The sequence below is a fragment of the Rhinolophus ferrumequinum genome, chromosome 9 (assembly GCF_004115265.2).
Source record: "Rhinolophus ferrumequinum isolate MPI-CBG mRhiFer1 chromosome 9, mRhiFer1_v1.p, whole genome shotgun sequence".
NCBI lineage: Eukaryota > Metazoa > Chordata > Mammalia > Chiroptera > Rhinolophidae > Rhinolophus > Rhinolophus ferrumequinum.
The window spans coordinates 63,839,314-63,867,098 of NC_046292.1; the positions used below are offsets into that span (position 1 = coordinate 63,839,314).

Below are 27,785 nucleotides of genomic sequence, written 5' to 3' on the forward strand. Positions count from 1 at the left end.
TTTTTTTGAAGAATCATGAGTTATACTTATAACCAACTGACAGATGATATCCTTATTTAGTAAAGGGCTTAGAACAGTACTTGGCTGACACATAATAACTCCTATAGGATTCTTACAACGACCTAATAGCACAGACAAATCAATGTTGAAATTACAATGTGGAGATGAAATTACTGATATTAAGTATAAATCAAGACGTTATAAAGTAGAAATTCTAGCTTATAGAAGAACATTACCAGTTTCAATTTTTGGATCAATGTCAAAGGTGTCGTTTCCAGGACAGATGTTTCCTTGCTTGTAGAAATGCTGACAGATCGCCATACCAGACTGCTCCGTACCCTTACTCTCATAAGCATGATTCCCAATTGAGATGTTGCGTAACTGCAAGTACTTCAACCAAAAAGAGAAACAGAAAATGAGAATGCCAGCCAGGGCTGAAGTGAAACCATGATACCCCTCCCTTCCTGACTTTGAAGCTGGCAGGTTCCCACCTCCACTCTGGGTGGAGACGTGCACATTGATACGCAGAGTAAGTGACATGCTACATGCTACCAGGACAGCACAGGGGCGAAGAGCACTCAAAAATCAGAGCTCTGAGTTCCAGTGCCAGTTCTGTGACATCAGGCAAGTCACAAACTTTCTGAGCTTCTGGCTCCTTATCTGCAAAATTAAAGGCTTACGCCATATAATCTATGAGATTCTTTCCTCCTTTAAAGAACTATGTCCAGGAAGTGGTTTTTACATTCCGTGTGAATACAAAGTTTATTTATCCTTGACATATTTTCTGTAAAATCAGAATTTTGCTTTACTATTGCAATATAAGAAGACGTCTACAACTGTGGCAGGCTAACCAGCAGAACTTTCAATAAGAAAATGTTTTTAAATATTTATCTTTGCAGGAATACTGTGTAGTCTCTTTCATACCAATATTCCCCTGTTCTAGTGAACCCTCTAACTTAAACAAAATGTCACTTTTGCAAATGAGAATGTTATGGTACCTTGGAATAATTGTCAACTTAAAACTCTTAAGGGATTCGTGTAGATGAGAAACAAAAAACTAAGTGTTTCAGAGGTTATTGTGAACAATGGTGTTTGGCACAATTGGTGATACAAAGATAAGGATATGGTATCTGTCTCTTGGAATTAATAATTTAGTGGGATGGACACTTAGATAAATAATTCTACTAAAAGACGAACATAAAACATGCTAGGATAAATGAAGGAAATCATTTACAATATGGGCCCACGGAATTGACTCTGAGCTGGGCCTTGTCAAAACCACCAATAAGCAGCATGTTATGAAGTCTGATGCTTAGTTCTTAGTCCTCATCTAACTTCACTTCTCCATGGTGCCTGATACAGTTGAGTGCTTACCCCTTCGTGGGATACTTTCTTCCCTTGAATTCTTGGGACAGAGACTGCTCCCTCTCAGTTTCCTTAGCTGAATCCTCCTCTTGCCAACCTCGACATCTTAGAGTGCCTTGGATTCAGTCTTCGACCTTTATCCACATTCTCTCTACAATCTTAACCAGTCCCATATTTTATACACCATCTATATGCTGATGACTTCCAAATTTATATCTCCAGCCCTGACCTGTTCAATCCACCTATGTGACACCTATGGTGTCTAAGAGGAATCTGAAACATAAATAGACCAACAGGAAAAACAGGCTCCTTCTACAATAATTACCTTTTCAATAAACAACTCCGTAAGTCAATCAGTTCAGGCCAAAACCTAGGAATGATCCTTCAGTCTCCTTCTCTCCTACTCCATTTCCAATCCTTCAGAAAATCAGGCATTACTTTCAAATGGTATCCCAAATCTGACCACTTCTCATTACCTTCACCTCTATCACCTTAGTCCACACCAGTCCTCTCCCACCTGCTTAGCCTGGTTTTCCTGCTTCCAATCTGGACTCTCACCACAGTCGAGTCTTCAGAAAGCACTTATAAGATTGCTATAGAGAGTAAGTGAATTAACACACGTAAAACCTTTAGAACAGCGACAACCAAAATGTGACCCTGTTCGAGACTTTGTTTCTGCTGTTTCTTCTCTCTGGAAGCTTCTTCCCTGAGAGAGTCACTGGCTGCCTCGTCGCTCTTTTCTCTGTTCTCTGCTCACCTATCACCGTATTAGAGAGGCCTTCCCTGACCACCTCCAGTCATTCACTCTTCCTTCTTCTTTTTTTGTTTACAGTATACTTATGATCAACTGACAGATGATATCTTTATTTAGTTATTTTCTGCCTTTTTCTTCCTATTAGAATACGACTTCCTTGACTTTTTCTATTCCTTCACTGCTGTATTCATGTACCAAAAACAATATCTGATACATAGCAGATACTAAAAATTTAAGTGACTACATGTAGGCTTTGCTAACACTTACTGTCTCTCCCCTACTGAAAGCCCTCCCATGGCTTTCTGTCTCTCTCAGAGTCAACTTCAGTGTTTCTTTATAGGGCCCATAGAGCCCTGAGAGACCGGACCCTGTCACACTTGTCTTCTTGGCATTTCCTTAAACATTTCAATGTTTTCTGGCCTACAGGGCCTTTGCTGTTGCTACTCCTATAGCCTGGAACATTCTTCCCCAGACGTTATGCTTTCAGAGAAGCCTTTTCTGACCACCCTGGACTGTAATACCTTATGCTACCTTATTGTACTTCATAGCATTCATCATCATATGAAATCAAATGATTCTGCTTAAACTTGTTTACAACCAATCTCCAGCATTAGAATGCAAATTCCACAGGGCAGGGGACTTCTCAAGTCCACCACTCTAACTCCAGCACTTAGAACAGTATTACGTACAGAGTAGGTACTCAAATGTTTGTCAAATTAAGGGTGAGGTAAAAAAATATTATAATGTGATAGTGGCTCTTCATTTATTAGACCTACTCGATGCACAGTAAGATGATAAACTGCTAGGATAAGACATGGGATTACAGCACCAAGATTTCTGGTAGCATTGGGATTGGGAAAATGAGCCAGAAATCCATAGTAATAGAAGTAATATGGATAAATTGATAAACAGCATTACGTCCTACATGTAGGAGGAAGAGAATAATGCTGGAGATTTTTATTTTCTATTCTGAGAAATAAGTGTATTAAGTCTTTCTAAAGCTACTCTGAACTAAATTGGTATTTTTATGTGGGGGGATAGGGAGGATGTAAGAAGTAAAAAGTGCATTAAATGAAAAAGAAAGTAAAAGATATTGAGTGTGGTAAGGTACTTCAGGCACATGATGAGAAGGCAGGGTTCTTTGGAAATGACAATCATGCTGGGGAAAACAGAAGGCAGTAGGAAAAAAGGAAGACCAGACATGAGATAGATTGACTCCATAACAGAAACCATAGATATAAGTCCTCAGGAGCAGAGCAGGGCCTTTGAGGACAGGACACGGTGGGCATCATTCATTCATAGGGTCGCCAGGAGTTGGAGCCGACTCAACATCGCGTAACACACACAAGGTACCAACTAGACCAGTGTGCCTGAAACGTGGGCTGTATAATGGGAAGTAAAGCTGGAAAGGCAAGTAGTGGTCATGAAGTAGAGTCACACGTAAACGGAGTCCTATAGCCCTTTCTGAGTGTCCACCGATTTGTGAGGCAATCCTTACGAGAATTACCTAAAGATCTGCAACTCCTGGCCACAAAAACTGTGTGTCATAAACCTTGTAATATCTGGAAACACAACCAATCTGAGGCACAGGGCTGCAGGGTCCTGCTAACATCACAAGCTATGCTATGGCCAGACTTCCTTCTGTCCTAATAAGACTCTTTGTGGAGGTCTGAGCACCTGCGAGAGCTGGATGGTCGGGGGCATGTGGCAAGGCTGTGTCCAGCTAATGGGCAGCTCTGGAGCCCAAGTTGGGACAGGAATGTGGTATGGAACTATGGCTGTAAAAAGGATGACCTGTGGAATTGACTGATGGGGCACCTAAGTGGCTGTGGCCTCTGCGGAGCTTTAATCAGGCTGGACATCTCTCCCCACTTGCCTCTGCAGCTCTGCCTTGAGAGAAGGAATTTTTCACACAGATACATGGGTCCCAGGTCATCCTTTGGGAGACAATATAAAAAGACATTAAAGATCCTAATCTGAGTGATGTGGCACCCAAAGTAAAGCAGATTAAAACCATTGCTCCTCTGGGGTCCTTCTGTGATCACTTGCTCCTAACACATATAATGAGCCTTTGAGCTCATTTATTCATTCACAAAAATCTGACTGTCGGTTATGTACCTCTGCCTTCATGGGATAAGTACATCAAATGCTGTGGCACTAAACACTTACGTGTATGTGCGCGCGTGTACACGTGCGCGTATGTGTACCGGGGGTACCAAAAAATGCATTCAAGTGGACACTTTGGTCAACGTTGCTCAAGCAGTAGTTCGCCATAATCAGAAGTGTCTGGACACTGATGGTAACCACTTTGAACACCTTTTGCAATTGCAGAAGTCAGACGTGACTTGTATTCATCTTTTGTTATCAGTATAAACTGAGTATTACAATTTTAATAGCTTTTTCCTTTCTTAAAATGTGTGTACATTTTTTTGGCACCCTCTATATATATATATAAAATGAGTGAAGACTATTATGCAACCAAATCTGTGATTTTAGGTGAATCCTTTAGAAAAGAGCCAAGAAGTGGTAGGGCAGTGGGTGGGGAAGAAGGGAAGATAACCAGAAGCAGGAATTTATAGACTGTGCTTAAGCTGCAAGAGCAGCTGATTCTAAAACCCTGCGGCATTACATCTAAGCAACTGATCAGAAAGGGAAACAAGTCAGGGGAGCAGGTGGGAACGGACAATGCACTTGCTTCAGACAGGGTGGTTCTGAGGTGCTTGCGAGCTGTCTGGCACGCAGCAGTGTAAGCGGCTGTTTCGGAGTCAGAGTCGCGTCATCATGGTGATGGCTGAGGCTGTATGGTGGAGGAAATTCTGCAGGAAAAGGACAAACCTTTGAGGCCTGCCCAAATGTAAGGGGCGGAGGAAAGCCAAGAACCCAGTAAAGATGATTTACAAATGGTTGAGGAAAACCAGGATATAACTTAAAACAAAATTATATTTTGACATTCATATAAGCATATATAATAAACAAATAATGTTATTATAACCAGTGTTGGATCATGATGAGCCCTAGAGATGATCCAGGGAGAGGACATCTGGGGGCTAAACCCTTCAGGATAACTAATTAGTAGTATAAATAACTGAGAGCTGAGAAGCCATTGTCCTATCTGTTAGTTCCCCTTGGTGACTATCACCTCACCTATCAAGATATTCCTTACAGCAAACAAAGATCCCTCTTTAATATCAGTCCATATTTTCTCTTTCAGTTCTCTGGAATCAAGTAGAAAAGTGACCTCATTAAACCACAAAAATTCTAGTTATTCATGAAAATTGTGATCAAGATATTTTTACCTTCAACTAAAATTGCCTGATAGTACTTGGAAGGCGGTGGGTGAACACTTGTCCAAGGAAAACCACCCCAATTAATATTATCTACTTATATACCAGGATAAGGAATATACATACATTTTTATAAAGAATATGGAAATCTGATCAACAGAATGGCCTCAATACTAAATAGCACTATATTTTTAAAGCTAATTTTAAGCCTGCTAATAAAGGTAAATTAGAAGAAATTTAATGAACTATTTACCTCTTGCCTCTACCTCCCCCCCAAAAATAAACTGAACAAACTACCAATTTGGTTCAGTTTAGCTTTAGAGAAACTTAATAAGCTTAAAACAAAGATCTCAAAACTGAATATCTCCAGCATTATACCATTTTTTCCCTTACAAATTGTAGGACATAATTCTGTTTAACAACTTACGCAAATTCTATTACTGTAGATTCGGGGCCAATTTTCACAATCAGAATGCTAACAGAAAATCTTGGTGCCATAATTCATATCCTGTCCTAGCAATTTACTATCTCACTGTGCATGAATTGTCTCCAAATAATGAAGAGCCATGATTACACTATAAAAAATTTTTGAAGGGTTGTCATAGTTTTGAAATGTGATCTGCAAACTTACCCAGGTTGGAAATAGTGACTTCAAGAACACTTTCAATGACACATACAAAATAAGACATTTAGGACCTTGAGAAAAATACTGTTTATAGTAAAAACAAATTGATTAGAAACTCACAATAAGAATTTGACTCATCTGTATGAAAAACAAGCGTACTTTCTTTGGCAGTTAATCACAGTTACAATAAGATCATTGTCATGTATGACACAAAGGCCTTACTTATTTTTTAAATGAACTTTCAAGTCTTGCAAAGTTAATATTCTCATTATGTGTTAAGGGCCCGTGAAAATACACACTCTGAAAACTTAATGACTATGTAGGTAGGACCAGGGTCACAGTTAATAATTTTAAATCTTTGAGGTTGTCCCTCATGCCAAGCCCTAGCTCTGATTTTTTTTTTAAATTAAGTCTTTAAAGTTTCTGTCTCTCTGTTACTAAACAAAAGCTTTTCTCAATTTCTAGTTTTGTAAAAGTTTGGAGGAAGGAATTTTTTAAAAAAATTTTAATGGTTTTACATATGTCATTACAGAAACGTTCACCCTTCTATACTTCAGTGTCAGTTTCTATTATGTACAATGCTAACAATTTTCTAGTCTGTTCTTTTTCTCAAGTAAAAAATGAACAAGCACTCCTGAAAGGGGAAAATCAAGTAAATTCCATTAAGCTATCTGTGCATTTAGAGAGAGAGAGACAGAATGCACATGCTTGATTTACCTGGTTCACAGCAAAGATGATCTGATTGTATACATCATTTTGTGTGTACACTGCAAAAGTGTTATCCGTCTGGTCCACATATCCTTTTAGGAAGAGGTGTTTGAATGCTATCGTGTTATCTTCCTTGAAAGCTACCACCATCTGGTTACTTAGTCCAAAAAAGACCAGCTTAAAAGTAAAAAAGAAAAAGTAAGGGGTGAAAAAAACAATGAAATAAAAGGTCTCCCTACAATGATCAATTTATCAATTCAAGATTCAATGTCTAATTGATCCTGAGTATACTCAACAGAAATTAAACTTTTAGTAGCTATGAATTAATTTGTCCTTAAAGATAGGGTAGGTTTCTAGTTCTAAAGTAAAAGTAAGTGGCTTTGCATCTTTTCAATATTTATTTTCATGTCTGATCTCACATATGACATTGCGCCCACCATCAAAAGCTTTAGGAGCTCAGAGAAGTCCTTTAGGAGTTCTGTAGGTGGTCAAAGAAGCAAGGTCACTTTGGCTACAGAGATAGGAAGGCTTGCTTAAGAAAGACAGCATGACAGAAACCCTGAAGTATGTGCAGAACTTGGGCAGAGGACATTCGAGGGGCACATGGGAAAGGCTAAGAAGGGAGCATGGGACTTAGGGCTCTGTGGGGACACTGAGCATACCCACATAATTCAATAGATGAACTGTGAGAAAAAAAGTGTGAGCCGAAAAAGTGGAGACAGATGGTGCAGGGGCTTGAGTAGCAAGCAGAAGAGTTTTTAAATGAATTCCATAGGACATTAAGACGGTTTTGAAGCAGGTGTATAATATAATGCAAGAAACACTTGAGGTAAGTCTAAGTCCTACAGTCAATCTATATTCTAGGTCTAATTACCAAAACTGTGACAATAAGATCCAAAATAAAAATATCCTTCAACTTATCTCTAAATTAAAGTATATTAACATAACATATCCTTAATATTCATGCAGGATGGACTTCAGAGTTTTACATGAAACCAGTTTGCCTCACACAAAGTTGTTTAAGAGCATTGCTGTCATATTCACATAAGCTCTTTCCAAAATCTTACTTTACTCCAAGTCTTTTACCTTCTCTTCCCTCCCAAACAACCTCAATTTATCTCTCTTTCATATACCGCCCCCCTACCTCCCCCCACACACACACCGTAAGTTTAGAATATACACTCTGAATTCAATCCCAGAGTCAGGCAGAATGTATTTTATATGGAAAAGGGGAACAACACTGAGAACCAACGTGCCATACTGTCTTCCATGAACTTCCCTCATCCTAATCTCACACTATATTCTCTAATATACCTATTTGCCAAGATGATTACATAAAGACTCGAAGAAGTAAAACAATTTTTCCAAATCACATCACCAGCAAGCGTATAGTTAAAATTTGAATTTGTCTAATAGACTATAGCCAAGCTCTGTCTACCTTATCATGTTACACAAAGTAATCCAAGGTCTGAACAGAAGAAAATATAGAAAGTAGACAAATCTTTCCCTCTCATCGCCCCTTGTGATGTATGCCCTATACCCTACACATGTCACCACTCTCCACCTAACTCAACTTCCATTTCCAAAGAGCCTTTTAAAGCTAAAAGTCCTATTTAAATCCCAATAAGATGATAGTTTCCTATTCCAGGGATTTTACATTTTTTGAAGCTGATGACCAAAAAGCCTCCAGAGAATTGCAAAGACATTCTTACCAAGTCATTCAAATACATGCCAGCTGTGAGCTAGGTACTGAGGATACAGTGAGAAGGCAACAGTCCCCGCCCGTAAGGCTCTAGTGGCAGACGGGAGCACCAATGGCCGAGACAGAAGTGCTATTATTCATAGACTGAGCCAGGAATTGGGAAAAAGGAAATTTTAGTGGGGTACCTATCACTGTACACATCTTTCTTTTGCTTTTGCAGACACAAAAATCTCCACTTAACGGCAAGAATGCCCTCCTTTCCCTGAAAAGAGAGAATCTGTCATGATGTCACCCTCATTTGCTCAATTACATAGTTGTCTTCATGTAATATTTGCTTGAGGCTGAGATAATGATTAAGGAACCATCACAATTAAGAAATCCTCAGTTCCTTTCAAAAACCTACCTGTAAACACCTTTTACATGTCTATTACTAACAGGCTTCGCGTTTTAAACCAGTGGCCAATTTTCCTCTTGACCACCCTAGGAAACACAGGAAGGTTAGATGAGCTCCCTAAAAGATGAAGGAATAATTACGATCATAAGTCATAGAGGGAATAAATCTGAGTTTGAATTTCAGTTCTACTCTTCTTGTTTCCTGACTATGAGAGGCTATTTTCACCCCACTAAGCCTGTGTTCTCAGCTGTGATGTGGGAATACCACCATCTATCTCTGATTTGTTTTAAGCATTAGACATGATGATGTCTATACAATGTTTAGAATGAAACACAAGCACTCAAGTGGCACCTATCATTTTAAGTAGAAAATATTCATGTTCGCCGGATACACACTTTCCCCCCTATTCATAAGATAAAGTTTTCACTCTTGTGACACTGTATTATCACCTGGAAGTTAAGAATTTCAATTCCAACTTGCCAAATATCATTATGCTGAAAATCGAACATCCATTTTCATGGAAATATATTAGAGAAAGCACAGCTGCCTCTTAAGTCTTGATTCAATTACTTACTGGCATGTGGCTTTTAAAAAAACTCTCTCTATATCAGTTTCCTTCTCTGTAAAATAAGGGATCCTAGTATTTACCCAATAAGAATGTTGTTGGATTTACATAAATAATATCCTGGAACCGAGTAGTCATTTAACTGTTCATTTCCCTTGACACAACTAGCATCAGAAACTTAGGCAAGAATTCTATCAACTTCCTATGACTGTAGAAATCACCTTAGCTTCTAACAATCTGAAGCATTTGTTCTCAATAATCGGTTAAGATTTAGTGACTTCAGGGTTTATTTTTTTTCTCCTTGTTTATTTACTTACACATTTTTTTCACCAAGAAGAGAAAGTACTAATAAAAATAAACCTATCACATCTGTTTATGGAATTAAAAATTGCTTTTATTTTTGCTCTTTTGCTTTTAAGAAGTGATCATTACGCTAACCAACAGAAAAACATATTTTCACATGAGTAAATCACAACCTGTACACATAAAGAATCACAAAATATAGTTTCTCCAAAAAAACGTTAAGAAACACCAAGGAAGTGAGATTCAAAATCTCCTAAAAGGAAGTCTCACATTTCAGTATCTCTGCCATTCCTGTGTTTGTTAACTACATTTTTCCAGTGCAAGACTCCCGTGATCACAGGACTGTGAGAATCCAAGTAATTGCCTTAACAGAAACCCTTGAAGTTTCTGAAGAGAGAGAAATTCCCAGGAAACAAACTAGGAAGGAAAAGAATCTTCTGGTTGGGCAACAGATAGTTTGCATGGCTGATTCAGAAACCTTCAGCTAAACCTCTTGATTGGAAGCCAACTATTAAAATTTTCTTTTCCTGAAAACTAATTAGATCATGTAACTGAAATTATAACTTAATGAAAGATGAGAAAGAAAAAAAGTAAAAACAAAAAAAAAACACCAAAGTCTTCTTTCACAAATATCAAAGAGAAAATGGTTTAAGATTGCATGTTTCCAGTAAAGTTCTCCATCAATGCATAAAGTTAAAAGTTATAAAACTCACTGTCCATAGTTCTCTTTGTTATTAAAAGAGGCCTTCACCAAATTCCTGATCTGAGATGCTTACCTGGATAGTCACCATTGCAAGTTTTATAATTTGTATAACAAGTTTCCATGGTTTTCTACCTCGAGCCCAGAACTTCTCACAAGGATTCATGAAAAAATATTTGAGTTTTCGCCGCATCTGGTCTTCTAATAGAAGCTCCTCAGAGGGAGATGTAGTCTGGTTAAACGTGCGGCCATTTTCCTCTTGGTGAAAGTTACAGCTACTTGTAACTACCTCAGGATTTGCCATCTCTAAAGGAAAAACAAACAAACTGTTTCCATTCTGTAAGTAAAGGTACAAGTTTATATTCTTTGCAAGACATTTGAAGTCCAAACAAAAGATCTGGTTTCAAATAAGCACCATCGTTCTAAACTCGGATTTAGATGTTTACAGAATCAATTAGAATACACCATTAGAATACATCAATTAGTAATACACCATTTTTGTTTTGTTTCAGTTAAGTGAATTTTTATGCAGTTAAAATTTACCAAATTCAAGAATTGCTATATATATTTGATGCTTTCTGCTTCATTCAGTAACTATATCTGTTACTGATTGGTGACCTAAAAGTCTGAGTAAGGGCTTCAAAGTATAGATGGACCCTGAAATTACATGCAAAATTTTGTGAATATGACTACTTTTTCTGGGGAGAGGCTTAAAGTTTTATTACTTTATATATGAAAAAAAAAAGACGTTTTAAACCATTGAGCTCTGTTTGGTTTTTAATCCTGTGTCTATACACTTGACACTTCTGTAACCAGATGCAAGTCACTCAGCCTTTCTGAGACTCAGTTTTTTCTTCTGCAGAATGGGAATAACAATATCTACCCTCATATGATTGTATCAAGAGTTAAATAAAAATGCAAATAAAGCCCGTGCACAAGGTCTAACACTAAGCAAGCAGCAACACTTTGCCTACAGTCTCAGCAGGCAGAGCAGTTTCCTAAGAGCCAACAAGGTTCTAAAAAGGCAGTGTGAGCCTCAGGGGACTTAACTGGTCTACAATGGGGAACACAGAAGCTCAATTTAAGTCCAATTCCCAATCAGACACATCACTTGTATTTGCTTTTTATTGAAGGCTTTATGTTTCTGTAGCAGAGTTTACTTTTCAAAGTACTACATACCTATTATTTCTTTTGTCCCTTTGGAAAGGATAGAGCTGATAAGAAAAGATGAAATACTGTCATTTGCGACAACATGGGTGGCTCTGGACAATATCACGCTAAGCAAAATAAGATGGAAAAAATCAAGAACCATATGATTTCGCTCATATGTGGGATATAAAATTGAAAGCAACAAACAAACAAGACAAACAAGCAAACAAAAACTCACAGACACGGAAAACAGTTTAGTGGTTACCAGAGGGAAAGAGGGGAGGGTAGAACAGGGTAAAAGAGGTCAAATATATGATGACAGAAGGAGATTTGACTTTGGCTGATAAACACACAATGCAATATATAAATAGATGATGTATTATAGAATTGTACACTTGAAACCTAAATAATTTTATTAACCAACGTAACCCCAATAAATTTAAGGGGGAAAAAAAGGAAAAACAAAGGATAGGGCTGGTTTCATTGTCTTCATAGTCAGCTTTTCCTGAATAACAGAGTTACTCCAGAAGCTGGGACCTGTCTTGGATTTTCACTCAGACTTATATTGTTATTAGGGAAACCGATTCAAAATAAAATATCCTAAGCCATCAGGGAGAGTAGAGTCCTTCCGTATAAACGTCTGGCTCTGTTCGATATTTTTACAATAACTTGTACTCAGGAATCAAGGGGGGGATTTAAACTGTACTAATACATTACCTGACAAGTCACTGTTTTTAGATATTATACTGCTTTTCAAGTCTAGAATCCCACCCTTGGTTCTGATTCCAACATTCTTAGCAAGCACAACTCCAAACAATAGATATTGGCTATAAAAGATAGCCATGGGGAAAGCTTTTAAACTCTTGATTAAGAAAAAGATTAATAAGGATATTGCTGAGTCAATAACACATAAAACATACTTATATTAGCACATGCAGTACATTCAACATGAAATAAGTATGACAGAACTCATTAAAGTGCGGCCCATGTGTTTTAAAATGCTTTTCAAAGTATGAGCACAAAAACTCTTAGGTAAAGACATCAAGAAGAGAAAAAGCTTATTGATCCCTTAGGATTTTTCACTCAAGAACACGTTATTTCCTTCTTCAAAAAGGTGTACTTTAAACCAGCATTTAAAGAGACTTTACCTAGGGGACTTAAAACAAAGATTATTTTACGCTGATCAAAACTCACATATGAACACCAACATAATAATGAAGCTGTTAATAGTAAAACGTGTTAATAATAAAACAGATTTGAGGCCACATTAAGTCCTTTCTATTCTGACACAGGGATAATTAAACTTTAAACAAACTAGCCACATGCCATGTAACAGTAACCCACAGAAACAAAGAGAAAATGAGCCAACCACAATTAATGTATTCAGCACAGCGCACCAAGTTGTCCTGGAAACAAGACATTTCATTTACAAGGACTGACAGCGAAACCTGGCTGCAAACGTTAGCTTTACCGCATCCCAGAAGCCCTTCTGAGGGTGCACTTTGAAAACTACCATCTGTCCAGGCCCCTAGCGGCTGAAGGAACGCCTGTCACAACCTTTCACACCCTTCCAAGAGCGCCCAGAGGGATGCGGGGAGGGCGGAGCTGCAGGTGAGGAGAGAGGTTATTTGAGGTATTCGGCACGGCTTTAGAATCTACAAACTAACACCCAGAGGTTATTTATTCAGGGCGATGAAAGGCTTAATTGGATTGAGCTGCAGAAAATTAGAGAAAACCGGGGAATATGTGTAAATAGTAAAAGCCTCACAGTTGGAGACAAAGTAACGCAACCTTGTTTCTTCAGAAGCGCGTTCTCACTTCAACATACACAAAAAACTTCAGTCTTTACTCCGTTCTTTCTTTTTGCCTTCATCTTCTCCCCTCCCCCCACTGCCCTTTTTCAACAATCGCTCAGGACTGACTTTATCAAGCTGGTGCTTCCGGAAGTTCGGGGAATAGAGTGGAGGTCGCTGTGGTCCTTGGAAGAGCTCGGCCTGCAGCAGCCGCGCCTTCCTCGGGCTACAGCGCCCTGAGCCGCTTAGACCATCAGAGCCCGGCTGGAGGCGGATTTCGCCCAGCGCAGGGTCCCCGGTTTGGGCCCCCTTTTTCCATCCACCCCCCCCCCCCCACACACACACACCGCTAGTAAAGGGTCATCCGAGTGAAGACAGGCTGGCTGTGCAACTTCCAGACCATCTCGGAGCCCCGGCCCGCACCCAGGCGGCCGCCCCCTCCCCAGGCCTTCCCAGGCGAGAGTGGATCGCAAGTAGCTTCTGGATCTCAAATTCCCCGCCTCGGATTTCCTGGTGGGCGGCAGCCTGGGTGGGGGCCGCGCTGCAGAGCCTCCCAGGCGCCGCAGCTAACCCGCGGGGGGCGCGCCGAGCCGCCCCGGGGGGCGCGGACCTACCCCCGACCCGCGCGCGCCCCCACTGACCTCGGCGCGGCGGCCAAGAGGGCGCTGAGCTAAACTGCTGCAGCTGGTATCCCGCTGCCACCTGTGTCCCTTCCATGAAGCCGTGTCCGGGAGACCTACCCTCCCGCTTTATGTCACCGACGGCTCGCGACATCGCGGTTCCTCCCTGAGCTGCGGGCGCCGTTCCCAAGACACCTGATACCACTGGACCGTGCGGGGACTGGCTTGACTTACCTGTGGCCCGCAGCGCACAGAAGGGGCGCGGGGCGGGGGCAATGTGGCGACCTGGGGGAGCTGCGTCTGCGGGCCGCACTGGAAGCTTCTGAGGCTCGGCTCAGCCGGGTCCAGCTGGAGCGCAGCGGCGGAGAGCCGCTGCCGGTGGCATCCTCCGTCCTCCGGCCGCTAGAACTCGTGCCCCCCGCCCCACTGCTCCGGTTCCCTTCCACGCCCTTCCTGGTGTTACCAGGCGGGGCAAGGGAGCAGTCGGAAGGAGCAGGGCGCTGTCCGGGTTCTCTGGCATCCTCCCCCCACCCCTCCAGACACACACCCCTTCACCCCCACTCCCAGTCCGGGTACACGTTCCGCACAAGCGTTTTTCGGTTTTCTCTGATTGTACAGGTGCTGCGGTGAGGTGAGGTGGAAGTGCGTGGGTTCTGGGCTTCAAATCCGAAAGGGGGTCACCCCCTCGTGTTCCGTTCCTCTCACATGATTGGGGAGAAGGGAGGGAGGCAAGATGGCTGTAAAGAACTTCAGTCCTCTCTAGCAGCCGTCTATTCTGATTTTTGTATACGGGAAAAATCATAAAGCGTAAGACTTTTCAAGTCTGAGCCTTGTACCCTCTCTCAGCCTTCCAGTTTGGAAGAATTGCTATGAAATTAATGCGCTGTTGACTAGACTCCTCTAGACTGGGCGCTGGCACAGAAGGAGCCCTGGACACCTCTTAGAAGAAATGAAATGTGACTAGAAATACTTGAGGGAGTGACAAAAGATTCTTTGCTTGGCTAAACTTTAGTCAGGCTCCTAAACTTTCTCCTAGGCTCATCTGTGCACTTCTTTGTAAAATCAAGTTTTAGCAAGAACCCTGCTAAGTCAGTTTAACCAGAAGCACACACCCTCAATATCTGATCATCCTCGATATCTTATGGGGTTCCTCATCTTCTGTCATCCCCCCCGCCACCCCCGCAATGTCTGATCACCCACCATGGCCCGTTGTCATTTAGGTGGTTTAGCCAGAACTCTCTTCACCTCTGTTGTTTTCTCTTAGTAATTTTTCATCCACTGACCCCGACCTTGCCCTGTTCCTGGGCTATAAATTCCAACTTGACCCTACTGTATTTAGAGTTAGCCTCACCTCTCTCCCCCACTATGAAGTCCCATTGCAGTGATCCTCATAACTATCTCAGTGGTCCTGAATAAAGTCTGCCTTCCATCTTTAACAACTGTAATTGAGTATTTTTTTTCTTTAAGAATAGACCTCCAACTGTAAACATTTTTCATCATGATTTTTTTTTAATTAAACCTTAGTTTACTCCTTATCATGGGTAGATCAGGAACTTTGGTTAACTTGAGTCCAACCACTATGGATATATTTTAATTGATTATTTTCATTTTTTGGTCACAGATAAGCTTGCAAAAGATTATTGAATTTTCATAACAGGTAATTCCTGAAATTATCTCAAGAGCTGTCAGATCCTTTACAAAATCTTTTTCAAATCCTAAATCTGTTGGCATGGATAATTTATAAATGGAAATATCTTTTCTTGCAATGGGGTACAATAATTTTATATGTTTATTAACTGAATCCCAAGTGCTGTGAACAGATAGATATTCAAAAAGCTATAATTGGCAAACTCCATTCTCAAGCGCAATTTAGAAAATATAATTTAATCTCTAACACCCATATGCCTCCACATGCTTTAGCACTATCTTGTAGTGCTTTTACAGTGAAGTCATCTTGACAGTGGGAGTTTGATTGTTCCGGAACAATCTGAACTTTGGAGAGGTTTGCAGGCATAAAAGATGTCTCTAATTTAACCCTAGTTAGAGCTAACTTAAATAGACAGGTGAATAGAAAAAAAACAGGCTTTGGGGTCAGATGGATAGGGGCCCAAATTCCCATGTTGTGCCACTTACTGACTGACCTGGGGAAATTCCTTAACCTCTTCATCTCCCCATTTCCTTCTATGTATAATTCATCTAATAAAAGGAATGATGAATTTTAATTAATAGGATGTCTTTAAATCACCCAGTACTGTGCCTGGCATATTTTATGTGCTTTAAGTGTTGATCTATTTTTTTTTGGCGGGGGCGGGGGGAGATCTGAATTGATAAACATGCTCATGGATTACAAGACTCAATATTGTGAAGTTATTGTCAGAAAGTTCTTCTACAGAGTCAACCAAATTTCAATCAAAATTTCAGCGAACTGTTTTGTAAAAATTGACAAGCTGATTCTAAAATTCATATGGAAATGCAAAGAATTTAGAATAACCAAATAATTTTTTAAAATAAGGACAAAATTGGAGGACTGACCCTACCTCATTTCAGGACTTACTACACAGCTATCTAAGCAAGACAGTTTGGTATTTGTGAAGACACATGTAGAATATATATAGACAATGGAACAGACTAAAGAGTCCAGAAATAAATCCACGCATGTTTATGGTCAATTGATTTTTGACAAAAGTGCCAAAACAATGTAAGGGGGAAAATAAACCTTAACAATCAACATAGTGATACTATTGGTTCACATGACTATATTGACATCAAGTCAAAAGGAAGCTAGGAAACTCTGACACATAAAGTCAAAGATTAAGGTCAACATTTCTGGAAAGAATAAGAGGAACATGTTAGAGAGAAGCAGTTAAAATCTAAGTAGTCAGTCTAGCATTTATTGTTGTCATGTTACAAGTGTATGTTTCTGCCCCTGTTGGTGATTAGCTCTTGCAAACTAAACAACATTAATATGTTTATATACATAGTATACATTGTGCTAATCCTATGAATGATATTTCAAGAAATAACAAGTTTTGCAAAGAAAATAACTCCCTAAATTGGTGATTTCAACATATTTCTATGTAATGCTGTGTATCTTGCTAGGAGATCCAAATGTTATATTTTTTGAATACTACCCAATCATGTTTACTGCAGTTTTCAGTGTTTGAATATTCATTAAATGATAAAGTCCTTTGTAAAACATAAAAAATATTTTCAGTGTTAAAAAAGTAACTGAAACTTCTAGTCAAGATGGCAGATTAGGAAAACTCTGCTCATCTTCTCCCATGATTACATCAAATTTACCACTAAACTATAGAACACACATCATATGAACCACCTGAAGACTAGCTGAATAGAACTCCTGTAACTAAGGATATAAAGAAGCCATGTAGAGACTGATTTTTTTTAATATGTTCAAACTTAGGCAACCATCAACTTAAAATGGACTGCCATAAGCATAGCTTGGTATATATGAAACCCAAGGTAAGCACAAACCAAAAATCTTTAAGAGATCCAAGAAATAAAGAGAAAGGAACCCAAACATAACACTATAGAAAATCATCAACATACAAGAGAAGAGAACAAGAGAATGAGAAAGAAACAGAAGAACTATAAAAAAATCAGAAAACAATTAAAAGTGGCAATAAATATACACCTATAAAAACTTACTTTAAAAAAAATAAATAAATAAAAATAAAAAAAATGAAAAAACTTACTTTAGGGCGGCCGGATGGCTCAGTTGGTTAGAGAGCAAGCTCTTAACAGGTTTGCTGGTTCGATTCCCACATGGGCCAGTGAGCTGCACCTTCCACAACTAGATTGAAGACAATGAACTGCTGGAGTGGCGGCTGGATGGCTCAGTTGTTTAGAGCATGAGGTCTCAACAAAAAGGTTGCCATTTCAATTCCTTCATGGGATGCAAGGCTGCGCTCCCTGCAACTAAAAATTGAAAAACGGCAACTGGACTTGGAGCTGAACTGTGCCTTCCACAACTAGATTGAAGGACAATGACTGGAGCTGATGGGCCCTGGAGAAACACACTGTTCCCCAATATTCCCCAATAAAAATTTTTTTAAAAACTTACTTTATATGTATTAATAAATGGACTAAATGTTCCAATCAAAAGTCACAGGGTGGCTAAATGGATAAAAAAACAAGGTCCATATATATATGCTGCCTACAAGAGATCAAAAGACACACATAGACTGAAAGTAAAGGGATGGGAAAAGATATTTCATGCAAATGGAAACTAAATAAAACTGGAGTAGCAATACTTATATCAGACAAATACACTTTAAAACAAGGACTTTAAAAACAGACAAAAAAGGGCATTTCATAGTGATAAAGAGACCAATCCAACAGGTGTATATAATTCTTGCAAACATCAATGCACCCAAAGAAAGAGCACCTAAATATATAAAGCAAATATTGAGTGAAATAGAGAGTTTGACAGTAATACAGTCATAGTAGGGGACTTTAACACCCCATTGACATCAACGGATAGATCATCCTGACAGAAAATCAAGGAAACAGTGGCCTTAAATAACCCATTGGATCAGATGGACTTAATAGATATTTTAGGACATTTCACCCCCAAAGCAGCAGAATATACATTCTTTTAAAGTGCACATGGATCATTTTTCAGGATAGACCATTTGTTAAGACACAACATACATCTCAAGAAACTTAAAAAGACTGAAATCATATCAAGCATCTTCTCTGATCACACTGGTATGAAACTAGAAATCAATTACAAGAAGAAAACTGAAAAACACACAAACACGTGGAGGCTAAATAGCATGCTACCAAACAATGAATGGGTTAACAATAAAATCAAGGAAGAATTCAAAAGATAACTTGAGACAAGCAAAAATGAAAACACAATGACCCAAAATCTATGGGGCACAGCCAAAGCAATTCTAAGAGGGAAATTTCTAGCAATTTAGGCCTACCTCAAGAAACAAGAAAAATCTCAATCAATCTATCTAAACTTATATCTAAAGGAACTAGAAAAAGAAAAACAAACAAAGTCCAAAGCGAGTAGAAGGAAGGAAATAACAAAGGTCAAAGTGGAAATAAATGAAATAGAGAGAAAAAAAGAGAAAAGATCAATGAAACCAAGAGCTGATTCTTTGAAAAGATAAATAAAATTGATTAACCTTTAGCCAGACTCATCAAGAAAAAAAGTGAGAGGGCCCAAATAAAACCAGAAATGAAAGAGAAATGACAACTAACAACACAGAAATACAAAGGATTATAAGAAAATACTAGGAACAATTATATGCCGACAAATTAGATAACCTAAGAAATGGATAAATTTCTAAAAGCATACATATGTCTTCCACGACTGAACCAGGAAGAAACAGAAAATCTGAACAGACCAATAACTACTAACAAAATTTAATCAGTAATCAAAGCACTGCCAAAAAACAAAAGTCCTGGACCAGATGGCTTCACAGGTAAATTTTACCCAACATTCAAAGTAGAATGAATACCTATCCTTCTCAAACTATTCCAAAAAACTGAAGAGGAGGGAAGGCTCCCAAACTCATTTTTCAAGGGCAGCATTACCCTGACACCAAAACCAGACAAAAACACTATTATTACTATGGTTACTCATTATATTTTTAAAGCGGTTAAATAAAGTATTATGAAAAAGAAAATAATAATTTATCATTGCAGGAATTCCATTTTTTGAATCCCAAAGATTAATATCTGTTGGGAATTTGGAAACACTACTCCAATAACCAGTGAATCCCTACAGCATTCTTGGTACCTGATGGATGGAAAACTTTTTCCACATCTTTATCTTCTTGCCATCTCAAAAATCCTGTCTGCTTCAGAGTGACATAGCTCAGCTGAAAGTCTCAGGTACCACAGGTATTACATCACACATATGTCAACCCCAAATATTTTTCACCTTTCTGTCCTTTTTAATCTTTGTACCACTCATTTTCTTTCTTTATTAGTCCCATCTCTTTCATTAAAATATATATTCAACACATATATATTCAACAAGTATCTATTGAGGACCTCCTATATTCTAGTAAATGTATTAGGTATACTGATAAAAAGATGAATAAAATATAGGTCCTGCTCCTAGAGGTCTTACAGTCTAGAAGATAATTTTTTTTCAATTTTGAAACAATTTCAAATAAAGTACAAAGAATAACATATTAATCCCACTCAATACTCACAACCCCTAAATTCAATGAATTTTATATTTCATTTTTTTTCCAATCTTTTTATAAGAAATAAAATAATAAAACATTATAAAGTCAACCATCCCTCTCCCTAAATGCAACCTTCTGTCACAAATTGGTGTGAATCATTTCGGTTCATTTGTAATATTTTTCTCACATACATGTATTCATAATATATAGAAATCATTCATACCTGTTTTCATTCACAAAGATGGTACAAAATCTTCAACATTTACCTCATGATTTTGGTTCTGAGCTATATCCATTCAAGTTTACTTATTTTAACAGCTTTATGGCAATTTATTGACTAAACCATAGCACTCTATCCATTTCTCCACTCATGGACATTTAGATTGTTTCCATCTTTTGCCATCACAAAACAATTCTGAAGTGAATATCTATGAAGCATTTCCTCATGCACTTGTGTAGGAGTTCCTCTAGGTTAAATTATCCGAGAGCAGAATTGCTAGATTATAGGATATGTACATTTTCAGTTTTAATACATACTGCCAAATACGCTCCAAAGTGATTGTTCCAAACCATTTAATGAACAGTTTGCGTGCATCTTCTAAATGGCAGGCATGGATTTAGGCATTGCGGATGCATCAGTGAAAAAACAAAAAAATTTCTGCCTTTGTAAAGTTTACATTTTAGTAGACAAAGACAATGACCACAGTAAGTAAATGATAGAATGTGTTAGAAAGTCATAAATACTACGGGGGAAAATGAAGCAGAGAAAGGAGAATCAAGAGTGTTGAGCAGTTGCCATTTTAAATAGGGTAGGGGTAGGCCTCATTGAGAAGTTAACATTTTGGCAAAAACTTGGAGATCTGGTTTCAGTGTTCCAGGCAGAGGGAAAGGCCAATGCAACAGGAGCCTGCCCGGTTTGTTTGAGTAAACCCAAGCAGGCCAGTGTGTCTGCAGCAGTGAGTCATGGGTAGGAATGGCAGCAAATGGGGCTGGTAACAGGGGCCAGGTTGTACAGAACCTTGGAGGACTTTGTGAGGACTTTGGATTTTACGGAGGGTGAAATGGGAGCCATTGGAGCTATCCTGGGCAAAGGACTGGGATGATTTGACTTATGTTTTAAAAATGCATCCCTCTGGGTGCAGTGTTGAAAATATTTCCCAAAGGGGTGAAAGATGGAAGCAGAGGAGTCAAGGATGACAATGAGGTTTTTTCCTGAGCAACCATAAAGCCAAAATTGCCATCAATTGAGTAAAGATGACTGCAAGATGAGCAGGTCGGTGGGAGAGAATCAGGAGTTCCGTTTTGACTGTCTCTGAGATGTCTATCAAGGGCTTCTCGGGCTAGCTGTTGGAGGCTACTTGATTCGGCTTTATGTTCACTTCTCTCACAAGCTGTTAGTTCTGTAAACTGTAGTTTAAATGAACTGCTAGAAACATGGAATAAAGACATTTAAAATGAAAATCTTAACCTTGTTCATACATAACATAGTCAATGAAATTGCTATGAAATTTTAAAGCACTTCAATTTCTGTATTCTTTTGTTTCAAATAGGTAACAAATATTTCATGGACTGGTGGACTATTAACAAATATTTCCTGGTTGGCTCTGATCTGAGGGCTACCCTTTGGATAAATCTGTAATAGATATCTAAGTGGAAATGTCTAAGTGGCGAATATTCAAATCTACCTTTAGTCGTCACCAAAGGGCAGAAGCAATGTCTATAAATTCACTTTGACTGAAATTTAAGATTAATTCTGAATTGACAACTATTCATTGAGCGTGTACCACAATTTAAGGCACTATGTTAGCCTTTTTATGGCAGTGCCATGGGGAAGAGATAGATTAAGATCTGTGGGCAATTAAGATCTGTGTCCAGATTAAGATCTGGACAGGCTAATAATTGAGCATCCCTTCACACTAATATTCTTTGAAAATGTATTCACCATATATCTAGTGGAAATAGGAAAAAACTGATTCCCAGTAAGAAAACTTATTGAGAGCATATCGAACTGTTTAAAATTTAGATATTAAAACTGGCTGAAGTCAGGGATGGGAACATTATCTTTTGGTTAAACCTTGTGATTTGTGCCCTCACATGGCAAAAATATTCAACATAGATTTTTACTTTAAATCTGAAGCTGTCCACTTGGTTGAGAGAAGAAATGATTTTCTCTCTCTCCTGAAACGAGAAGTTCCCTGTGGAAACCCAAACTAATTGACAACCTACTTCCAATTCATTGCTGTGAAGTTTCGTTTCATTTGAAGAATGCCCGCTATGACAGCAATGTGGTGGTGCTCCCCCGTTATCTGCCTTGGTTCTGATTGGCACCCCAGGTTTTACAGATGGAAAAGTGAGATATAGAGTTTAATAGCTTGCCTGATGTCACTTATCCGGAAAGTGACACATGTAACGCTTCAACATAATTTTCTAACTTTAAAGACAGTATTATTTGAGTGACTCCACTTTGAAAAATATTTAAAATGCCATACTGGTAATAATCCTTATACCTGTAGAACTGGTATTTCACTGATTCTTGATGCTTGTTGATATTGCAGGACTATCACCACCACACAATGACCTTTCCACCACCAACTATTTCTCGGTATAGAGAGTGGAGTCTCACCTATATAAACAAAGAAATCCACTCTGCTGCTATATGGCCCCTTATTTTCCTTCTCAGCTCCTAAGCTGGCCCCTCTAGAGACATCTTCTGCTCACAGCCTGCTGACCACCTGTAGGGCCCTGCCTTCCCCTGTCGGAAGGACCAGCAATTCTGTTGGGGGCTGGGGGAGCTAGGTCCTCTTTATTCTCCATTAGACTCAAATTCTGTGCAGAAGTCATAAGAATGCCTTTCTCCTTGCTATAATGTTGCACATATTCCGATTTCATATTGAAGTTTTTTTCGTTCATTTTTTCTAGAATTGCCATAATTGGTCCTCTCCTCCAATATCTAAGCTTTGTTCCCAAGACAGAACTTTCTCTCTGTTTACGCATTTCTGAAAGTGAGTACTCTTCTGGGAAGCTCCTCAGTTCCTCAGGCAATAGGGTGTGATAGTTTCCCCAAGCAGGTTATCGAAATCCCAGGAGTTTAGGACTCAAACCAGGAAACTTCTTTCCTTCCCACCTTTCTTTCCTCCCAATACTGATGCAGACAAACAAAAGGCATAAAAACTCCTATTCAGCTTCCTCAATCCTTAGTCTCTGAGCTAACTCTTTAAAAGAAAATCTCCAAGTGGACATCCCCTTCAGGTGTTTCTAAAGAAAGAAAAGCTACAGAAAATCTTGGGGTTTCACCCAAATCACAAGATTATAATCTTTACTTCCTTAAAACTGACTGCAAAGGAGTATGGGTTGTTTTTGTTTTGTTTTGTTTTGTTTTTAAGAAAAGGAAATTATTCAGAAGAATGTAAAGAAGCTTTTATTAGAGAGTTCCTTCTAGCTTTGTTTTAAATACATTCAACATATATTTTATTAAATACCCATGTCAACACTGTGCCAGACAATGGAGAACTAAAGGAATAAGACACCATCCTCACCTTAAAGTCCAGTGAGGGAGACACCCATATAACAACCCACTGCAACACAGTGTACTACTTGCTATAGTGGACACACAGAAAAGAGAGACCAGTTCTGTTGGGATGCCTCTCAGATTTCTGGCTCTGCAAACTGACGGACAGTGGGTGCTATTATTTAGGGTAGAAAATAAAGGAGGAAAAAAGTTTCCCAAAGATACCTGAAAGATAGCTAAAAGGTAATGAATTGATTTTTGGTTCTGCTAGTTGTGATGCCTATGGTACAGTAATTCATTCATTCACTTATTTATTCAATATCTTTATTTAGCAACTATCAAACATGGTGAATGAAGCTGGACATGTACTTAGAAATGTTCAATAGGGAGTGGAAATTCAGGTCTAGGATTGAAGAGATGTATTAGGCGGAGAGTGTGGAAATGGACGTCTCTGATGTGTAGAGAGACAGCTGAACCAAGGGAAGTTGATCTGTGATACCAGGAGAGTACAAAGAGTGAGAAAAGAAGACTCAGAAGTTCAGAAGTGAGCCCAGGGGAAACTTTATCTTTCAGTGTCAGGAAGTAGAAGAGGCTGGGGAAAAGTTGTCACAATAAGTCCTCCTCCTTTTTTTTTTTTTTAATGACTTCTTTAGTAAAATTTATTTACATTTTGCAAGTACAAATTCTTCAGAAATTTGAGATATACATGATCTTCCTAAACATATGCAAAGTCTTATCTAATTTGAGATCATTAAGTCTTAGATATGTCTATAAGTTTCTTCTCAATCAAGTATTTTTACTTAAATTGAATGTAAAAAATTAATTTAGAGCAATTACAGCAGCCAATTGCATTGCTTTATTAAATTCTCCCAGCTTACAAATTAGCAGTTATAATTATTTTTAGAGGAAAGTCGGGAACAGTGTGCAGAGGAGCTCCACTGTATGAATCCCATAGGACCCGCAACCACAGATAAAATGAACCTTGAAGTTACTAAGGGATTTAAACTCCTTCTCCTGAGACTCATACTTACAGTTTGAGTCCAACTCTACACAAAAGTTATTTCTGGCAAGAGGAAAAGGTAACACATTAGAAGATAATCGAACCTGGTTATCTCTCCTTCACACAGGAATCTAGGACAGGCTCCTGGGAAGGCCCCAGCTCACCTGTGGGCAAGCGGTGCAGCTGCTCTAAGGATTTTAACCCCGCAATCTTCACATCACCTTCCCTCCCTACTGCTAGAGAGCACTCTAGAAGGATTTTTCTTCCGGGACGCTTGCGCTGGACCAAGTTTTGTCAGACCTGGGGTCAGACCAGGCCACTGTCCTCAACATACCCAAGACGCACAATGCCTTCCTTGCAAGTGAAAAGCTGCGGACCTCGCCCTGTTCCCTGTTGCGTGGCGCCAGCATAACAGCAACCAATCACAAGTCTGTTCTGAAAGAGACTGTTAGAAAGCGGAGACTGTATTGGTATTGGAGCTTTGTCAATCTCTACAGAGTCACCGCCTCTTTTCTCTTAGCAACGAGTGCGTCGCAGCAACAGCTTGCAGAGGAGCTGCGGTTTGTGCTCTCTTGGACGTGTTCTTCTGAGACAGGAGAGTCAAACTTCCATCTTCAGGCCCCGAAGGAGTTTTTCCCTAGGGTACTGCAAAGAGGCTTCTTTTCCCTTCAGTTCAGCAGTATCAGGTAAGGGAAGCTCTGAATGGGAACGGAGGTTTGGAAAACAATTAAGTATTTTACTCACTCTTTCAAGGGCACTTGGAACACTCTCTATGTCAGCAATGTGCTAGCTGCTGTGAAGACTACAAAAAAGTACAAAACCTTACCTGCTTTCAAAGAATTTCCAGCCCAGCCAGGAGGCAAAAATAGCAACAGGAGAGCAGTTAACGACACTCTAAGAACTTTGAGGGCAGGTACTGTGTCTTGTTCGCAGGTTGTATATCCCGAGTGTCTATCACATTGACTGGCACATAGTGGGAGTTCAATAAATACTGGATGGATGGGTAGATGGATGGATGCATAGATGGATGGATGGATGGATGGATGGATGGATGGATGGATGGGAAAACAGCTTGATCCTGGTTATTCACTGGTATCAGGAATCAAAGAAGAAAAGATTAATGTGGACTGAAGTAGTTAGAGAGACGACCCAGGATCATTAAGAAAGGGCTGGAATAGATAGAGTGAAGACAGTGATGGGGGACACATTTACTCTTTGAAATGAAAGATCTTGTCTTATTCCTCTAGTGACCTCCAGGGCTTAGTTGCTGCTCAGTCATTTCTCTCTCCTCCTGAGTGTATGCTGAATGCTGAATGAATTCACAGCAATTTTCAGACAGCTCTGAGTTTGAGGCTCTCTGCCTTTGCAGAAGCTTGGCGTAATTCACTGCTTTAAATGGGTGATCAGAAAGCATCAGGGAAAACAATTGTTTAAGCCTCTGAGTGAGAAAGTTGGGGAGGCTTCAGAGAGAAGGTCCTATTGGAGTTGGACCTTGAATGAGCAAGATTTAAGCAAGTCGAGAAATGTGTGAGTGGTGTGAAGCTAGAGAGATGGGGAGAGAAGGGAATTTCCCAGAGAGGAAGCTAGGCAGTTCTGGGGACTGTTTGGAGAATGGAGAGTAATCCTATGAGGCTGGAGCAGAACTGGAAGGGTGGATGTGGTGAGGCAAACTCTGAAGGGTGTTAAAGGTGATGCTTACACTTGACTGTCCTGGTTCGCGAAGTCTAGTCTGCCGACCACCAGAGTAAGACTACCTCATAGTGATTTTTAAACTGCAGGCTCACCCAGACCTGCATGATCGCGGTGCTGCCAGGAAATGTGCATTTCAAATAAGCTCCATTTCTCCACTACTGGAGAATGAGCTGTGGTCACTAGGGACCCACATTTTATTCTCCAGTATACAAGGAAGTGACTTGTTCAGATCTGCATTTTTAAAGAGAGCTCTGAAGGCCTGCCCTGTCGGTGACTATTCTGATTGGAACAGAGGCAGGGAGTCCAATTAAATGGCCATGATCTAGTTAGAGGGTAGGGGAGGAGACTGTGGATAGAAAAATAAAACTGCGTGTTTATTTTTACTAACTGCTAATTGAAAAGTATGCATTTGGTAACAAGTCACCATGGTATTAGCAGGACTTGTGACTTTGTCACTAAAAGAGATTACAGCTGTTTAAATATTACATTAAGGATGTTATAGATTTATGATTTTTGCTCATCACATCTTCAAAATTAAGGTAGTAATTAGAACCACTGGTACATCTTGTTATTTAATGTGTTAATAAAGAAGCATGTAAATTATTATAATTTAAAAATCCTTTGATATCCATATTTCAATAAAATCTGTCTCCTTTTCAGTCCCATGTTTTTATTTGACACCTGGGCTTCATCAGGCTGCCAAAGGGGTTCCTGGCACAAAACAGGAACTTCTGGCATAGGAGGACATGTTAAAGGCCAGGACAAGTGGAGGGTATGGGAGAGGCCGGCTTGGAATCCAAGAGACATTTCAAAGCCCAAAGTGGTGGGATAGCATCTACTTACATGAGTAAATATTTAACCTTGGAAAGAGGTGGATGCTAGGCTGGAAGGGGAGAAACAAGTATTGTAGACTAATTGGAAATACTGTAGAAACAGTGATTTCTGGAGGGTGGATGTTGTGTACTTGTCAGAAGATGATTGAAGAGCCCAGGAGAACCTTGAAGCTTAATCAGGGTCTTGGTGGAGATTGAACAAGAAGCCGCAGTTCTTGGAGATAAATCTATCAGACTCCCAAGATGTTAGTTTCAGGTCATGTTCTAAATCTTTGTTTAAAAATAGAAAAGATGGGAAGCAAGCATAATGACCTTAAATGTGCCAAGCATACTCCTGCCCCAGAACCTTTACACTTACTGTTCCCCGCTGCCTGAAAACATCCTTCTCCTAGAAATCAGCATTTGGGCTCCCTCCCTTCTCTTAGGTCTTTGCTCCAATGTCACTTAAGTGAAGCCTTCCCCGATTCTCCAATATAAAATTGCAATGTCCCTACTCCTGTAATCCCAACCCCCTTCCTACTTGATTTTTCTCCTTGATAGTTATCACCATCTAAAGTACTAAATATTTTGCTCCCTTATTTGTTTGCCATCTGTCTCCCCTCTAGAATGGAAGCTCTATC

At 39.4% G+C, this 27,785-nt stretch overlaps 2 protein-coding genes across 5 annotated transcripts in view; one reads left to right on the top strand and one right to left on the bottom strand.

Annotated features, from left to right (window-relative positions):
- The window catches only part of MCOLN3 (mucolipin TRP cation channel 3), a 34,750-nt gene extending 17,045 nt beyond the window's left edge, over positions 1 to 17,705 (bottom strand). The window contains exons 1-4 of one of the 4 annotated variants that reach the window (XM_033114692.1): positions 13,984 to 14,115; positions 10,477 to 10,706; positions 6,746 to 6,913; positions 237 to 390 (exon numbers count right to left, since the gene is read on the bottom strand). In XM_033114692.1, coding sequence (XP_032970583.1) covers positions 237 to 390; positions 6,746 to 6,913; positions 10,477 to 10,706; positions 13,984 to 14,059 — 628 coding nt within the window. In that variant the 5' untranslated portion in view covers positions 14,060 to 14,115. Of the gene's footprint in view, positions 1 to 236; positions 391 to 6,745; positions 6,914 to 10,476; positions 10,707 to 13,689; positions 13,776 to 13,983; positions 14,116 to 14,196; positions 14,205 to 17,675 lie in introns of those variants that run through there. The other 3 variants (XM_033114695.1, XM_033114693.1, XM_033114694.1) reach the window with 3 other exon arrangements.
- A 7,467-nt stretch (positions 17,706 to 25,172) lies between these two features.
- Positions 25,173 to 27,785, top strand: part of DNAI3 (dynein axonemal intermediate chain 3) — a 68,901-nt gene continuing 66,288 nt past the window's right edge. The window contains exon 1 of the mRNA XM_033113305.1: positions 25,173 to 25,326. The gene's annotated coding sequence lies outside the window, so the exon portion shown is untranslated. The remainder of the gene's footprint in view (positions 25,327 to 27,785) is intronic.